The 18,968-nt window shown below is 39.6% G+C and overlaps 1 protein-coding gene across 6 annotated transcripts in view; it reads left to right on the forward strand.

The window, feature by feature from the left end:
- Positions 1–5,325: 5,325 nt before the first annotated feature.
- The window catches only part of trps1 (trichorhinophalangeal syndrome I), a 98,872-nt gene continuing 85,229 nt past the window's right edge, over positions 5,326–18,968 (forward strand). The window contains exons 1-3 of one of the 6 annotated variants that reach the window (XM_058377937.1): positions 5,326–5,703; positions 10,585–10,886; positions 18,391–18,461. In XM_058377937.1, coding sequence (XP_058233920.1) covers positions 18,425–18,461 — 37 coding nt within the window. In that variant the 5' untranslated portion in view covers positions 5,326–5,703; positions 10,585–10,886; positions 18,391–18,424. The other 5 variants (XM_058377935.1, XM_058377938.1, XM_058377934.1 and 2 more) reach the window with 5 other exon arrangements.

Below are 18,968 nucleotides of genomic sequence, written 5' to 3' on the forward strand. Positions count from 1 at the left end.
TCAATTTGAATAATTCAATGTGTGTTTCTGACCTTTTCCAGAGGTTTCCGTCCTTTTCAGTAGGTCTGCTGAAATCGTATTAGAATGTTCAGGATTTCTGTCCTTGAATGCACAAGGCATTAATTCAGATGGTTACAATTCCACCCAGGCTGTTCATTTCTGTAAACACCTTATATTCTTTGACTTGCAGTCCAGTACAACTGACCAGGAACAAAAAACTAAAAACTTTAAAACAATGTAAAAAAAAATAAAATAAATAAAAGATCAAGAAAAAAGAAAAGATGGAGAAATTAGAAAATTTAGTTGAAAGATTACAGAACTGAAAGTCTCAAAATTCTCTTTTCCTTATTTCACTCTCCTTTACTGATTTAGTCCATGCTGATTGTTACCTAATTTTTTATGTTCGTTTTTTAATGTTTCGAAAGCAGTTTAAAAAGGAAAAAGCTGATGTGTAGACTCCTAAAGGAAAACACGAGTTTCCACTTGACCCATAGTGCAGAGAAGCCCTAATCATTTATAGAATATCATTTGTTTATTTTCCGATTTTAAAGAATCATTTACCTTGTCTGGAAGAAATGTTCCTGAATAATGTGATATACAAATGAAAAGCGTTGCCTTTGTGTACTAATTCACTTACCTTGCTTCACAGAGTTTCATAGTTTTTCCATTGGGTTTTTTTTTTTTTTTGGTCTGTGAATTCCATTTAAACCACATGGATGATGCAGACATTAAAAGCTCTGCTCATTTATGGATTTATGAATCAGTTTGTTCTGAATATCCAATTCCACATAAAGGCGATATATTAATCTAATAGAGAAAGTGTTTCTTACATTGTAGTGACATAACTCTCTCTCTCTCTCTCTCTCTTACCTGTAGGCTATTTCTCTCTGTTTCTGCTTGTCAGAATTAGGTTTGCTTTTGTTTAGACATACTTAAGGAAATTTATAAAAGATCCCAGATTTCCTCGTTATGATCACTGGTTAAGCACCAGGCTGGGAGCCTTTTATCAAGCTTCTCTGAATTCCAAGCTCAAATGAAGACTCTTCACGGACCCGAGTTCAATTTGTACAGGGCTTTAATCAAATTCTTTTTTCTTTTCTTTTTTTTTGCACAGTTCATCATTTTCTCTACTCTATTTTCCACTGATTTTATCAATGTTGAAATGACTTGCCTAAAGCTCTTTAAAAAAAAAAATACCACTTCAGTCCTTTATTTCTCCATAAAAACAGCACTCATTATGCAGCCAGGCAGGAAAGATGGGGTGCGTTGGTCTTGTGGGTAACAGATTTAGAGGTCTGGCTGATGCCCAAAGCTTAAAAAAAAAAGAAGAGAGAGAGAGAGAGAGAGTAAAAAAAAAAAACGAGGACTGCTGATTTTCACATACAGTACTACTAAGGATTGTTCTGCAAGTTCTCTGATTTCAATTGCACATGAAGCACAAGTGCATGTATATATCTACTTTTCAATCCACATTTCTGCGCCGTCATATGGAAATAATCTGCGGCATTTCAATTTAAAAGACTTCGGCGAGTACTTTTCCTATTTGTTTCACTGCAGTGTACTATAGTGTAGTGTACTGTAGAGAATAATTAAAAGTCCTTACTGAATAATGATTTAATAAGAAATAAAGCCATGGTTTTGACAATTTAGTTGACTGTACTGTCAGAATTCTGTTCACAATTCATTCACGTGGATGTGAATCTATCTATCTATCTATCTATCTATCTATCTATCTATCTATCTATCTATCTATCTATCTATCTATCTATCTATCTATCTATCTATCTATCTATCCATACAACTAACCTAAGGCTATAAATTTTGTCTAAAATACAATGGCGCTTCAAAGAAAATCATTATAGTGCTTGAATTCAGATGAATGTTATTACTTATTGTTTAATTAGTACTTGAGCTAAGAGACTTTGTGATGGCTTTATGTTTGATTAGAGTAAGTGTTCAGTGGGAAGGAATGAAAAGCTCAATTGAGGGCAGTCACCTTCCCAGAGGGAGTTCTAAATATGACCACATGATGCGTCTGGCTGTTAACACAGATAGACGAAAGGCAATACTGAAACAGTACCGAGCTCAGATAGGTGACAGTAGTAGAGCCAGCGCTCACAGCTTGCTATGTGTCTTGCAGGGTATTGCTACCCAAACTAAAAATATTTCAGTGACGGCCACCCTATGGCATGATATCTCTAAGCGAGATAAACAGCTTTGATTTCACTCCTAGGGTTTCTGTCTAGCCTGCCTCATAGTGCTCAGAGATTATCTGGGGAAAAAGCAAAAGCTTTAAAAAAAACTTCAGGAGTATACGTATCTCCAGCGTTCCTTCGCAATATATTCATGAAAACTTTTTTACACAATATTCACACAGGTGCTGTTTTTCTGTGGGGTTCATATTGCCAGTCAGTAGGAGGAAATATCTGGGTAAAATATCAGGTTCTGTATAAACATTCTGTGCGCTTAAACATCATTAGGAAATCGGCCGACGGGGGGAATCGATCCTTTTTACTGACCAGTGTATTTGACAGAAAGAACAAACACATACTGTATGTGTATACACAGCAGGGTCCAGACGTCTGAGAGCACTGGGCTTCTGTTTGGCCGTTTTTTTTCTCCTATTAACACAAAGGTTTTCTCAGTATAAATGATATAATCAGCAACAACGTGTATTGACATGAATTTTAAAATATCTCAGTACGTTCAGTTTCTTTCTTTTTTTTTTTTTTTTGCTTTAATGACCTGAGCTGACACATAGACTATATACAGTTTTGTGTAAAATCTGATGTTAGATCAGATTCATCAGAGTGTCTTCTGAAAACGTGCGGCATTAGAGGGATTAGTCTCACAGAAAATCTGACTTTTTGGATAATGGAGCTAACATGATTAATATAAAAATAATTTGATTAAATTTAAATAGTGATCATTAAATACAAACAGTTCTAAGTAGAAACTTGAAATGGATATGGTGATATTTTTCAGTAAAGTAAAAATATTGCAGTGATGGACACCCAATGGCATTGTATCTATCTCTAAGAGAGATATTTTTTTCTTTAGCCTGCCTCATAGTGCTTGAAGATTATCGGGGGGAAAAAACGAAATGTAAAAATAATAATAATAATAATAATAATAATAATAATAATAATAATAATAATAATAATAATAATAATAATAATAACGTCAGGAGATATATACACATATCTCCACTGAATATGTAATGTGCAACATAAGTATTGAGATGCTGCACATTTCCTTTTTTTATTCTAAATTCTAAAGCTTTTTTTTTATTTCCAGGTTCAAACAAACAAACAAACAAACAAATAAATAAATAAAAACAGATTTTTAGTATAGTCTCAGACTTCTGGCTGCCATATTTCACAATGAAAAAGTGTATATTCTCACTGGAACAGCTGAGAAAGAAAAACATGCTGCCCTACGCACCATTTATTATTATTTTTCCTATCACACAGAATTATTTAGAATTTCCCGAGTGCACAGAATGAGTCATTTGTGCAGAATGAGAAAACAGATGCATTTTCCAGATTTTTTTCTAAAGCGTTACATCTGAACGTGGGTAATAATTTTCTAATAAATAAAAATATGGAAAGGGCCTTATGTATTCATATGTATTATTATACCTGACTTTATTCTGATCCCAAATCTGATAATACTGTAAGTTAAATACCATAATTGATTATTTCAATAGATTTTCATGCTCGTCGTGGAAAGTTTTGTGTCTCAAGCAGAAAGTAAATTATGATATATAGGATTCATATTCACCACAGCAATTTTAATATTTACAATTTATAGAATTACACTTTAATGCATATGTTAATTTTAGTTTCTGTAAAGATCTTTTTCATGCACTAATAAAAGAACAGAATATGTACTGTGTGTGCTCACTCTAAAAATATGGTACAAAGTCCAGTAGGTATTACTGATGTCCAGACCAGTCTTAAAAAACTGCCTCTGTAGTTGTGGTGTGGGTTTTTATTCCAACCCAGCAGGAGCTGCACCTGATTTCAATTGTTTAATGAATTGCTGTCTGTCCTCAAATAGCTAATGAGTTGTATCAGGTGTACTTGTGCGTGGTCGGAATGAAAATCTGCAGCCACCCCGGCCCTTCGCGGATAAGATCGGACATTGCTGTGAGCTTTGATGTTGAGGTCTGGTCAGCTATTTAAAGTATGTATTAATAGTAGACCTGGGTTTATGTCTATCTTATGTGTCAATTCTATTTTCATTTCTAGCACAGCAAATTGCTCTGTTAAGTTTCTGACTTCTATTTCTAAAAATGCTTTAAAGGCAATTATTCATAAAGGCTTAAAGGAATTTATAGATTACATTGGTTTAATCATTTTTTAAAATAGTTTAATCCTGTTTTTTCATCCTGTTCGTTATGATTTAGTAGTAGGTTGATGCAGAGTACAAATTCTAGAGAGAAAATCAGGAGGAGTTGGGGTCAGCTTTCAGTAAATTCACACCTAAATAGGTTTTGCTCTGGTACTTAGGATTTTTACCTCAAGCCGGATGCGTATGTAATGAGTTAAATTTGAGGCAATATGAGAAACTGTACCACCTGTTGCAGTGTTTACAACTTGACATGTCTTCCTGGCGTGGCTGGGGAATTATTTTTTTCTATTTAATATTCCATGAAATTGTTTAATGAATAATAAATTATGAACGACACCCCAGGCATCTTAGACTCTCTCTCTCTCTCTCTCTCTCTCTCGCTCTGTGTATAAGAAAGAAAAGAAAGTATGTGAGATGGAGTTGTCAGACTTTCTTCAATGGTCCCCAAAAGGAATGAATGTTTTAAAAACAACAACAACAACAACAACAACAACAACAAACTACCTAAAGAGAATAAGGCTTGCTTTTGGTTACTGAGGTTATGGTTATCCGCAGCATTATTTATTAAATCATTAGAACACCAACATGTCTTCACGTGTGTGTGTGTGTGTGTGTGTATTAATAATTGTGGATTGTGGCTTAAACCCAGTGAGAGGACCTTACTTGCTACTAGCTCAGCAAAATAACAAAGCTAAGATGCTGAAGCTGCTAGCTTACTTTCATATACACGTGCTAGCAAAACTAAAAAAAATAATAATTCATAGATTAAATAGTTTTATACAAATATCAAAAAAGGGAAAGTAATGACTTTTTTTTTTTTTTTTATTACTCATGATGAATGAAGCACTGGGCAGTGCTGGGGGGGTGAAACGGGGTGTCTGGCCCTTTAAGAGCGCGCGCTCTGGGGTGGCGCTTCCCTCCGCCACTGCTTCTTGATATTAATAGTGTTGGTGTCTTGAAACTGACGTAATGCTTGGAGTCTGAGGTCCTGACATGCGATAACGTTTCTGATAAAGAACCGAGATCACTGCAACCAAACGAACATTTATTTATTGTTATTTTTTTTTTAAAGAACAGACTCGGACGTTTAAGAAATAATAATAATAATAATAATAATAAACACAGTCACACTGATCCTCAGTTGCACAGGAGCAATTCGAAATCTTATATCCCTACAAACAAAAAAAAAAAGAAAGAGAGAGAGAGAGAGAGGGAGAGAGGGAGAGAGAGAAATATTTCCCGAGATCAACAAACAAACACAAAGGGCGGTTCATGGTTTACGCCAAAAAAAAAAAAAGGGCCACCATCTTTCAGAGCACAAAGGCAAATGCAATTTTATATCAACAGGTAAGGATGATATATAAAGCGAATCAATGAGCGTCGCGAGCACAGCACCAAAAAAAAAAAAAAACCCGCGACACGCGCGCGCTTACCGTAGCTGCCTTTTCATCGCGAATGTTATGTAATGGTCAGGAGAGGACTAATGGGATTTCGCGAAATCAGTGGCGTGTTACTTTGCAGCGAAACATAGGAAAGAGGCTGCTCGGGTTTCACGCGGCTTTTTTGGGGCTGTTTTATTGGGTCTAACGCGTGAGAAATTGAAGCAGCAGCGGCGGCGGCGGCAGCAGCGGGGTCACGTTCAGGCACGAGGAAGAAAACAACACGAGCTCCAGTAGGTTTGACTCCTTCTTTCCTTCTCATTTCTTAAAACACCAAGGAGTCCGCTTGATGTCTTTCCGGCGCGTGGTAAACCTTAACACCGGGCAGATCGAGGATTGATAATAGACGGAGGTATTTCTTTCCTATTGCGATGCTTTGTTTGGAATTGTTCCGATTTATTTATTTCATTTAACAATTTCACTAAAAGTGTGATGTGCTAGATCTGTGCCGCAGCATGGACGCCTGTCTGTTCCTTATTGTTTGGCAGGGAAAGGGACAGAATAGCTGTAAGGTCCTTATCAAAATTAGTAAAGGAAAAAAGAAGAAGAAGAAGTCGGATTTGGGATGTTTTTGGTTCGTAAATGATGCGTTTAATGCTGGTTAGCGCTTAGCGCCCAACTTGAGAAACTTTCCGTAACTGATGTAAGATAAGAAAGCGCGTAGGCATGGCAACGTGCTCGAGGCTCGAGACCATTTGCCCGGCTGTTGAAGAGGCAGCTTTTTTGTTTTTGATAAAAACTACTTAACAAAAAAAAAAAATAAAACAACTTTTTGTTGTTGTTGTTGTTGTTATATCTAATTTATTTGTTTATTCTAACGTTCTTGGCAAGATTTAGTTAGTAAAGTTTTGTTTCCAGTGTGTTAGGATTCTTTCAGCTTCCGATGGAGAAGTTTCTGAATGGCGGCTTTTATGTGTTTTTCTATAAAATAAGAAAGACTGTACAAATGTCACACTGCCTAAATACATGCTTTGAGTTTTATGCAGTCGTTTGGTTGCTTTCCCTTATACTTTGTGGCACTGTTTTTGGGCTGTTCACAAATTTCGTTTTCAACTGGCCCCATCAGGGTTTGATCATAAACTAGCTCTAAGTCTTTTATAAAGAAAAAGCCTGGTTCAGAAGCTAATTTGTTGACACGTCCAGGATTCCCCCCCCCTCCATAGTATATTTTCACCTAATTAAATAGTAACTACATATGAACTAACAGTAACTACACACACACACACAAGCCAGGGAGTTAGTGAAAGTTACACTTGCTTGTATTTGTTGCTTGTGGTGTAACTTTTCTTGAGGTGCCCCTTCATTGGGTTTTTACTGCCCTTAAAGGCACACAGTCATTATCGGTAAAGTGTGAGGGAAAAAATTAAAGTGTTTTTACTTTAACCTGAGATAAAAATCACCCGGCTTTTTTCTTTACCTCAATTCAGAACCCACGTCTGATTGTCATGACACAAAATTCCCAGGCTGCTTCCAGTAGACGGCCCAGGCTGTTTCCTGTAAGCCGAGAAAGCGGCCACTCTGGGGCGGTCTGGAAATGATGCGCCCTCGGCCTGCCGCGAGGCTGCTTTCTTGTCAGTGAAAGTTTCTTAATGACAAAGGCCCGTGAAAAGCGACTGCGTTCATCATTCAGAGAGTAGAAGAGAGACTTACAACTGTAAACAAAAGTTTCAGATAGCGTCAGCGAGGATCTGCTGCTGTGTCATCGGTATTGTTCTGCAGTCACAGCTGTGCCAGCTTCATAATGTGTTTGTGTGTGTGTGTGTGTGTTTGTGAATCTTACATTAAAATTTTTTTTTTTCCCTTTTATTCTTTTTGCTAGTTCAGCTGGTGTAATGTTCTTGCCCTGAGACTACTTTTCACAAGTTCTCTTGTTATATAGTTATTTTTTGTTCTTTCTTCTCAAAGTTTATGTCTTTAAACCTATTGTGGATATTTTGTCCTTGATGATTGGCTGCATGTGCTGAGATCCGTTTATTGCACCGGCTTGCCTTTTGAAAGAGAAGAAAAAGATCTGTGTGAGTTGTCTGATAAGAAGTGTTTGAAGTGATTGAAATGGTCGAGGTAGATTTCAAATGTAAATGGGTGCGCATCTGTGAGCCCTTTGGGCGGGATGCAATAGATCAGCGCTGTATAGCGGAGAACTTTACGGCTGACAGATGAATTTGGGCCTCGGCGTTGGGAGAAAGCACCAGCGGGGGGGCTTGCATTTGTTCTACACGGCTTTTGAGTTTGCACAACTTCTTTTTTGGACTGGCTTCTTATCACAGCAAGATGAGCCTCACACTCTTGTCTCTTCCCTGCAGATTCATGTGTGTGTGCTGCTGAATGAGAAGCCTGTTGAGAGAAAGAAGCGTTTGAGTTTTTTTTTTTTTTTTTTTTTTTTTTTTTTTTAATGAAATAGGTACAATTGGTCTACTAAGTTTCGGTCTTGACAGCGATAGAGAAAACACAGATTAATCTCATTAATCCAGTGTTTTCTTGTCTGTGCGTGAACGGATTTGGAAGCGGTTATTATGCGTTTAATAATTAACACATTTTTCAATTGTGCGTTTGTGTTGTGCAACAGAAGATGATTTACACATAAAGTATCTACAGATGCTGATAAAGTAGTAAACAAGCAACTCGCACGAGCAGAATGTGGTCTGAATATATATATTTATTTATTTATATAAATATTTCGCAATCCTTTTTAAATATGTATTATGTTTGTAAGTTGAAGTTTGTATGCTTTGCTTGTTTATACTTTTACATGCACTGCCTTCCAGCGACTGGCAAACAGAAACAAGTACAATAAGTAATTTCTAAAAATTAGTGTTGAAACTTCAGAATGAATCATTGTTGCTGTTCTAGCACATCCTTTTTATTTTCCCTGCGATTATTTAAACCTCTGTGTGCTGTGGTTAGGATACTCAGATAGCAGATAACGGAAACTTGATTTTCGGTAAACGTCTTGCACACTGAAGTCTACGGAGAAATAACAGAGGTCTGTGGTTTCTAAGGTTAAAACTTTTTAAAAATGACAAAGTTGAGTCATCTCTTTTGGTGCTTTAACAAAATGAGTCATGGTTAGAGCTAGCTTGATTTTTCATTAATCTTGATTTTCAGTTTATTAATAATAATTAAGGTGTTTTTTTGCAACACCTCTGTGTTTTCTGTAACTAGACGAGAGTTTGCTGAAGCGAAATGAGGTTTAATTCCAAATTTAGATCAGATTTTTTTTTTTTTTTTTTTTTTTGACCTGAGGTGCGAGGTGACATTGAGAGTGGTATTTCGAGGGATGTTTATCATCATCATCATCATCATCATCATTATCTTCATCATGACCTTTGACTCTGTGTAGTTAATTCAGCAGGTGAATGTGTCACTCAGTCTGATGTTAGAGTTTTATTATCTTCAGGCATTTTATTTTCGAATTAAAGCAGTTTTGTAACAAAAATATTCGATTTATTTTGCTGCATTTTTTTTTTTTGATTGTGTTGCACAGGATTTGTTGAAAGTTTGGACACTCGTTTGTCGCCCACTTGCTGATTTGGTCATTTTTCCTAGTATTTTTACTTTACATTTCTGTGTGTTTTGCTGTGTTTTCAGCCTGCGATGATTTTATTTCACGTATCACAGTGTACATGAATATGGAGATGTATTTAGGCAATTCTTTCAGGTAATGAGCGCCATGCCTTTTAAACAACACCTTCCACAACTTTTTTTAGTTTTCTTATTAGGACTAGAGAGTCCCTGATTCTCAAAAATAATAATAAATAAAATTAGTGAATGAAGTGTTAAGAGTTTTGCTTTTGCACGGTAAAAAAAATCCAGCATAAACGTTGTGCGTGTATTTAATAGACAAAAGTCTTAAATCAGACAGCAGCAGTGTTCTGCGAGTACAATGGGTCTGTATGTTGGGTAGTTTTTAATGGACTTGTTTTCAATACCATTTTTCTTTGAGAGCTGATTTGAGAGGCGCCCCTGCGTTAATCGCCTCCACACTGCGCTCTCGCCGATCGTCTGGGAAACTTTAAGAAACTTCTGGAAGTACCTGCTCCTATCTGTCTGACTCTGCCGTAGCGAAATCCGTGCCATCGCGACGCACGGCCTCGGCTCCTCTGGAACAGCGATGAGTCAGTTTAGCCTTCTTCGCTTTCCTCGCTCAGCGATGGTGTGTGTTCCCTTACCGCACGTTTTCAGTTTTTCTTTTCTCTCTCTTTCTCTTACACCCCCCTCCCCTCCTCTTGCCTTTGTGGTCGAGTGTTCCTTTTCCATCTGTGTGGTCTGGAGGCTTGTGTTGTGGCTATAGCATAGGCTTCTACATTGTTCAAGACAGGTCGGACAGAATGAGTCGGAGCGAAGGAGGAGTTGGAGGGAGGACTGGAGGAGTTTTCCTTGAGAATGTTTGTTTTCCTGTTTCCAATTTGGTCGGCCAGAGGGCCTGTTCTGTCAGAGCTCCCATTCACGGAACCTGCTGCGAGGATGCCTGACTACGCCATACACAACCGCCCGCGCTCTCTGGATGTTTATTGCGGTCTCTGTGTTGCATTTATCACAGCGATGCTCTTTGAGTTTATTCAAAGTTGTTGTTCTCTGTTTGCCCGTCATATGGTAATCCTTACGGTAGGCCGCACAGATTTTCTTTCCATAGTTGTGTAGGAGTATGTGTGAGTATGTATGTGTGCACTTATTGTATATTGTTACAATGAGCATATGCCTAAATGATTGTGTGTGTGTGTGTGTGTGTGTGTGTGTGTGATGTAGTTTATCATCTAATCTGTGTTTGTGTTTGTGTGTTTGGAGTCAGGCTTGGCAGTAATTGAGAAGAGAGAGCAGTGTGATGTGGCCCCAGGATCATCTGTGAGAGACCCTGAAGAGGACACAAGGGAAGGACACCAGGTTTTTGTGAGAATCGAATGTGGACACAGGACGCCAGAAGTGAACCGTGTTCACGTTAACGGAAACAATGGAATAAATCAGAAAGCAGCATGGACGTGGAATAAGGGATATCTCAGAGGCAGGGCAAGGGCTTTGGATGTTCTGCCAACTCTGAAATCTGCCTCCCGTGGACGTGGTGCTGATAATGCTCTAACCCAATGCTCAGCAGAGGTATGTACACGCATCATTACATGCTAGAAAAGTACAGGAATTTTACTCCGCATGTCACGGTCTGTAAAAAGACCAGCGACTTCTGGCTTTATCTCAAGTGCACACGACTTACGGCAAGAACCAACCCACCAACCAACCAACCAACCAACCAAAAAAAAAAGGTTCTTTTATTTCACTTTACGTGATTATCATGGCAGGCTGAACTGTCTTCGAGTAACTCGAGCTTTTCCTGGCTATGCGAAATTTCTCACACTCACTTCGAACCAGCCATCGTGTTTATTACCACACCACCTTTCATCCTGAATAGATTATTTTCACTTTCAGTCATGTTTTGCTTTTCAATCAGATGTATCGGTATAGTATAGGTCACCTTATATAGCTTTATGACTTTCCAGTCTAAACTGTGAACACATTATTTCCATAAGTGTAAAAGAAAAAAAGAAACGGTTACAAACAGCATGGCATTTAACATAACCCCTTTAGCATGTCATTTAGCATGACAAATATATACGTGACATCATTAATGCCAGGTTTGTCTGTGTGGAGTGAAAAGTCCCAATATGAAGTGGCTTACTTTTGATGATGTGACTCACATAGGTATTTATCACCTGAGTTGTTCCCCACTGCAATTCTTGTCTTGTGCTTGCATGCCATTTTAGCTGTTTCATTAAAAACCTGAAGCGTTTTCTCCAAAGTGTAAAAGTCATTACATGTGATTTGGACGTTTCTAAGTTTTGCAGTTTAATCTGTCGGCTTTTGTACGCAGAAGTATTTTCGCCTTAGTCGAACTGACCATGCAAAAGCAACGAGCGTAGAAATCCAGTCATTTTATATTAGGTTCTGAAAACCTACTATGCGGTCTTGAATTTTCACCCCATTCTAAATAAAGCAATATGAAAAAAAAAAAAAAAAAGGTCACAGTCGACTGCTTTCCTCCGGTGCGGACGTGCATATTAAACGTCCCGTAATGAGCTGCAATTACCAGATCCTCACTTTGTTAACGCTGCAGAAATAGAGGCTTCACTCATGTGCCATGCGATTTCAGCAGATTAGTGTAATGTTAAACATATGCCATTTCTTTTTTTTTTTTTGGCCAGGCTTTCGAAATCATTTTTTTTTTTTTTTTTTTAACGCTCGCAATTACTTCTCATGGTCCTGACTGAGAAACAGGCTTTCGCAGATGCTTTTGTTAAGTCTTGCGAGTTGTGCAGGGATTCTGAGAGGGAATATCGAGATTAACCCTCCACGGAGCTCTCGCTCATGCAGCCCCACAAAGGCTCAAAGGTCAAAGGTGACCTGACATCTTTAACTACTAAGATGAAGGCTTAGAGGCCCCCGGTATCTCCTGTTGAATGGCATTGTGCTTTTTTTTCAATTGTCAAGCAGAAAATCTTTGATATTTTTCCTGTCAATCACTGTCTTGTTTTTGTTCCGACGCGAACTCTTTTCACAAGCCGCGAGAAGTAATTCAGCTCTTAAGGCGGCATGAAATTTCCATTTTCCTCCGAGACTCTGCTGCAATCAGTTTTACTTTTTAAAAGCAGAGAGAGTTTTTACTTACTCATACTTAATGTTGCCTTAAATAACAAACTTGCTAGAATATATATATATATATTTTTATTGTAGAAACTAAGAAACAGAAGTGTGATGTACTGGAGTGAATAGAGCAGACACTTTCGCCTTTTTTTTTTTTTTTTACATGCATGTAAAATTCTGGAAATTTTACAAACAAAAAACACCTACAATTGCTTAGCCAGTGTTTCTATCAGTGTCTAGTTTTGCATCTTCTAGGTCTGAGATGTTTCGTCAAAATCTGGAGTCATTTTTATAAGATCTAGCCAATCCTTGATTTTTTTTAATGCTTAAGACTGCACTGAATATGTGCCTTCATATTCCTTTGCTGGTTAATTCATGGCCAAATGTTTTGTTCTATGCTCTATAACACATTTAGTTCCTTCATGAGACTGTAGCGTCTGTAAACATGAGCAGTACAAAGTGCTCTGCATGCCTCCAGTGTCCCTGTTTGTACCGATGGGATGAATGTTGTGAGAGCATTGAGGGACAGCACAAATTTCAGTAAAAATCATTTCCGAATTGTAAAAATGTTCGTTTGTCGAATAGTTGAGGTTTTCAGCCATTTCCGGCTGAGATTTCCGGACACTCTGTTTATGTGTGTGTGTGTGTGTGTGAGTTATGCAATGCCATGGTAGTAGGCGAGTGTCAGAATATAATAGTGTAGTGAGCTGTCAACCCTGCGCTTCATTGTAGTTTGGATATGAAAGTCTCTTTCATCTGTATTTCAGGTTGGAACGCTCGCTTTTAGTTAACCAGCTAAGCCGTCAGGACTCATCACTTGTCAGTACGCTTAATGAGCCGGCGGCTATTCTGTAGTTTACCTCTTCTGCTAACAACCCGGGAACGCAGGAAGTGAAGTAAACATGAAGTTTGTGACAGTAGTGAGAGCTGGTTGGATATGTGGATATGGTGAACAGAGTGAACCTGCTGAAGAGGAAAGAGGAGAAAGCTGCATCTGCCAGCCAATTATGCCCACGTTCTCCCTCCTCGCAAGCACCTTCTCCCCCTAATCGCAAACCCAGCGTCCAAATAACATAATTAGATAGAGAGCATAAAAATGATCTCGGGCCGCTGATAGATCGTGAGATAAAGGAGCAATTCATTGCGTCGCAATGGTTGACTGCAGCCCTGTTGTTTTTAGTGGATTGTTTCCGTGAGGCCTGCAGCATATGGTGGTGGAAAAAGGGCCATGAAAAGGGGCTATAGAAGAGGGGGCTGGACGCAGCAGAGCTGCAAAAACAAAACGCTGTGAATCGACCCTGGCTAAATGGAGGGGTAATGGCGAACACCACATACTCAGGAGTTGTTTATTTAAAAAGCCAAGCTGCATTAATCAACGTCTTCATCACTGGCTCTGGCAGAGTGAATAATGTGCTGTTTTTTCTCCACACCCTGTTTTTTTTTTTTGTTTTTTTTATTATTTGCTAATGCAAAATGTAATTTTAAAACTACTCCAAACCACATTTTTCACACTTTGAGTGATGGCTGTGTAGCCTCTACTGCGCTGCTGGAGCCCACACTGTGCCCGCTACACTGCGGAACTGCTAATTTGGTGTAAACTTTCTGGTTTTCAAAAAAAGATGCAGCTTGTCTTGCTTGTCGCAAAGGCTTCCATTTCAGCGCTATCGTGACTAAGCAATCACCTGCCATGCACGGGACGGTCACTGGTTGGGATATTTGCCCTCCCTCTTTTTTTGCCCTGCTTAGAAGTCTGGTGTTGTGAACCCTGGTGTGTGAACTTAGGTTTTTTTGAATAGTAAACTGAGGAGAGTGTCACGTATCCTATCCGTGTCTTTGGCAAACGGAAACAAGGACCTTTAAAGATCTCCCCATTTGTTTAGCTGAATCCCCGGAGGCTTCCAATCCCCGACCCCCTTCTCCTGAGGCTATCGGATGTTTCCCTTCTACAAGGAGGGCAATTCACAAATGTAGGTGTTGTTACAACATAGATGAGGCAACAGGCATCGTGTCAGACAATGGTCCGGCTTGCTGTAAAGACCGCATTGCTCGGCTGATTAAGGGGATCAGATAAAGGTTTAACAGGAGAGGAGCCCTTCTTTCTAACATAACAGGCCACTGTTCCTTTTTCTAACGTGACCGTGGTTACAAGCAGCTTGATGTGTTCTGTGATTGGACCTCAGCCGGAATGAGGAGTTGCTGTTAGTTTATTTAAGCACGAAGGTACAAAAGTAGCTTTCTGAAAAAATGATTAGCTTCCTAAGCTCTTCCTCTCGCAGACCTCCAGCTAGCCAACTATGGTCTTTTCCATCTTCTCATTGCCACAGATAGGCATCAGCCTGGAGGACAGGAAGGCTACGGATACTCTACTTTGTAAAACACAACAGCGGAGTGTCGAACCGGCCTATCCCCGTCTCCTGGTCTGAACGCTGCAGGCTGCACTTTGTCTCTGTCAGGGTGGGGGGGGAGACGGAGAACGAGGAGCTCTGCGGAGCTCCCTCCCCTCCTCTCTCTGCTGAAGAGTTATGGGCCACGGAGCAGAGCCCAGAGCCAGTCCCCCGGCCATGGCGCTCGCCACAATCAGCACCTATTATGGTCAACGGGCCCAGGGGCCTGTCAGGTCCCGCTGCCTTTTTGATTCACCGCTCGCCTCAGATTCCGCCCGCAGTCCCCGGCCTTTTCTTCACTGTGTCCTCAACTTCCAGATAGCAGATAAAATATCCATAAACAGCACTTGAAAGAGAATGTAAATGTTTATAGGCTTCCTGCAAGACTTATCTGATATTGTTCTTATTTATACGTCAGGGCTTGTACATTTCGAGGCGGACGGGACCGACCAGAATCTGAGCCAAATGGCTTTAAGTGCTGCCTCGGCGCAGCTTTTGCCAGCGGGGGAGGTTTTTAAGTGGACAGTTGGACGATGGAGGAGCTAGCCGGTGACACCAGGATGGAAAGAATGCATAGACAATACAACACTGATTCCTTTCAGCTCCCCGTCACAGCTGCCAAACGATCGGCAAGATTTCACCTTGCGAGGCACGCTAACCTAGAGTGTGTGGACGAATTTTCCCCAGTCACACGAGCCGAGAAATCATTTTCTGGCCCTTTTCATTTCAGCCAACTTATTATACATATTGGTCACATCGGGCTAAAATGCATGCTACTTCAGGCCCAAGCTCTTGGCGCTAAATTTGCTTTCTGCGGTCTGTTCTGGTTCTGAACAGCGCTCAAATCCACACCAATTTCCCAGAGAATTGAGCCGTGCAGTAAATCAGCACCGCGTACCCAGAGCGCTCTGCTAACTGCAGCATGCAGATTGCCTGGGTGGGAGGCAGTCTTGTCGAGAGCAGGGTGTTGACGTAGGCGGAAGGATCGCACCATAATGTTGCCATTAGTCTCCGATTGATGAGTCGGTACATGTCCTGAGCCTGGAGAGCTCCACTCACACTAAGAGACACGGTACAAACCCAAATGGGTTTCACACACACACACACACACACACACACACACACGTTTCTCATTACTTCCGGAATAATTTCATTTGAACCAGGGCTTCCTCTCATGCATAGTTGATGGCGTGTATTTACTTGTAAACAGTAATTATACTGTCTGAGATATGAATCATCAGTACCAGACAAATATAACAAAGAAAAACCTGAAAAAAAAAAAACAAAACGAAGTATGGAAGTTACATAACATTACATATGTGTGTGTGTGTGTATGAGAGAGAGAATATGTCGTGTGTGTGTTGGTCTATACATGTGTGTGGGTGTGTGTTGATGTCTGTACATGTATGTGTGTTCGTTTGTGTGTGTGTTTACGTCTGTACATATGTGTGTGTGTTTGTCAGTACAAATATATATATATGTGTTTGTGTTTATGTCTGTACATATGTGTGCATGTTTATGTCTGTACATGTATGTATGTGTGTGGTGTGTGTGTGTGTGTGTGTGTCTGTGGCTGCAGGGTGGGAAATGAGAAATCTGCTTTTGGAAGAAAGCCTCTACATCTCTGGTCCATCTGCTAGGCAGATAGTGTGGTGATGTTAGCTGTGACCCAGTGTGTGTTTTCTTTTCCTCATTAACCATAGAATTCTGAAGGCATAATTAAGATTCTGTATTTATTTGATTGCTAAAAGGAAGCTGTTTAATTTCGCTCTCTCTCTCTCTCTCTCTCTCTCTCTCTCTCACTCCCCCCAGTCCGTGCGTAGAACATTTCAGCATCACACTCTGACGCCTTTGCAATTAAGAGCGATGAAGTCAGGATATGGAAAAAGAAAATGTGCTGAAAAAACAGAAACAAACAGCATGTGAGCGAGCTGAAGAGCTTAAGCGAGATGGGCGTATGACTCAGGACGTTCCCATGATAAGCAAGACACTCATACCTGCTTTGTTGTTCCAGCTATTATAGATGGTATAGCTCAGGGTGTGGTCGTTTTATCAAACATGCTAGGATGACTAATCAGTCCTAGGGCTACATGGCATGTGAAAGGAGAATCTTTGTACAAAGCAAATACTGGAATCTTGTAAAACCAGTGGGAAGCCCTCTTTACGCTGCGAAAACGCTGAACACTTCCCGAGAATTGCTCGACTTTAATTCTTCACTTTTAATGCTGCATTTGCTTTTTTTTTTTTTTTTTTTCTTTCTTTTTTTTTTTTTGAAATGAAAAGGTGTTTGAGGTGCAGTGGTGTGCATGTGGTGTGAGGTTGTTAGAGAGGTGCAGAGGAATAAAAAATAAAAAAATAAAAAAAAAGGCAAGGAGAAGAGATACTGGCCGGGTGGACTGGATGTTTATCACGCCCGTATCCGATAACAAGGCAAGTGTCTTTCTCTTGAGAGTATTTCTTTTGACTTATCTCTCTCCAAAATCTGCCAGTGGATTTGTGCAGAGCTTTTGCTAAAAGCCAAGGTGTTTGAAGTAAGTCGAGTAAACGTGACGGGGAAGGGGAGAAAAAATAATAAAGCAACAAATCAGGTAAATCTGAGATCTATCAGTATAGTAAGTCTTGAGTGGAAATTTGAAGTGTTTTTTTTTTTAAAGTTATTTTGCAAACTCAGCAAAAAAGAAAAAAACTCCAAGTCATGTCGAGATGCAGGTGTAACATCCAACTCTGGGATACTATGCAAATATTTTGCCTAAGGTGCCTCAGTCGCAGGCCTGATTCTCCTGACTACCATGTTGCTACATCTAAGATCTAATCACAGCAGAGAAAGCTTGAGAACACAGAAAGCAAATTAGCTTACACTGACACCAGTCCTTATCACTACTCACTCACTCTCACTCTCTTTCTGTCTTACACACACACACGACCATTCAGCCGTGTCTCTTGTGAATTCTGCTGCTCTTAAATGGAGTTAAACGGTGAAGAACGCTGCTTTAAAAACACATTACTTCTTCTTCTGCTGCGGCACGTCCACGTGTTTTCCTCGCTGTGAGCTATCAGATTTCTTGAACGTAAACCAAGGCTGCAAGGAACAAACTGCACTGCTTGAATAGGATGTGACGAGACACAATAATATTGGAGAAATATGCAGGTCGCTATATACAAAAATGGGACCGGATCAGTGTGTCATATTGGGATATAGAAAAATTGAAAATGATCCGATGTTTGCAATTTAAAACAGAGATTTATTTATTAGCTGAATATTGGAAGGTTGTGCAGATTTGAGTGAGGTGTTAAGCGATCCTCTCTGTAGCTGCTACATGCTGTGAATAGAAGAGAATTTCGAGCGTTACAATTTAGCTACATAATAAAGAGACATTACGGTGAGGAAACAGCATTATTAAGGCTGGACTAACACACAGCATGGAGGACGATATCGGCCCGGTTTTGTTTCTAAGCCGATCCGCCGACGCATTTGCTTTTATTCAACACGACATGACATCGATCTTGGACACGAACACAGGATACAACTTGTCTTAAATCACTCGGCTATTACACCCCTGACGTTTTGCATTTCTTGGCAACAGAAGCTCGCAGAGAATCGGCTCGGCTACAAAGAGGATGTCGGTATCAGATCAGGATCAGAGCTTTGATTCCGGTACGTATTGAAAGCAGGTAATGGAAAAACCAATAAGAAATCAATGTTTATGGAGGAAAGTTTTTTTTAATTTTTTTTATTTAGTACAGATATGAATGCACGGTGCAGCAGCGCTGCTCATTTATCTGCACATGCATGTGAACACTAAATATTTAAAGGAGATGAAATTTAAAGAGGTATTTTATCTGGCATGAATATTTAACACGTAAGATTTAGATGTGAGTTTATTACAAAAGCCTTACAATCTGTTTTTTTCTCAAATTATAACACGCAGTTTTTACTGATTTAAGGTTTTTTGTTTGTGTAAGTACTCAGGAAATCGTCTCCAAACGTTAGGATCGCTCTCCTTTTCCGTAAACAGGTTCTGCCCTTTTGTCTGCTTATCATCTTTGTTTTGTTGAAAACTGCTGAGAGCGAGGTGACAGTGTCTCCTTCAGAGAAACTCTAGCTGTGTCGCAACACTGTGTGACTTTTACTCAGAGGGGAAATGCATCAGAGTCTGTGGTT

Source organism: Hemibagrus wyckioides, linkage group LG24 (assembly GCF_019097595.1).
Source record: "Hemibagrus wyckioides isolate EC202008001 linkage group LG24, SWU_Hwy_1.0, whole genome shotgun sequence".
NCBI classification, from domain to species: domain Eukaryota; kingdom Metazoa; phylum Chordata; class Actinopteri; order Siluriformes; family Bagridae; genus Hemibagrus; species Hemibagrus wyckioides.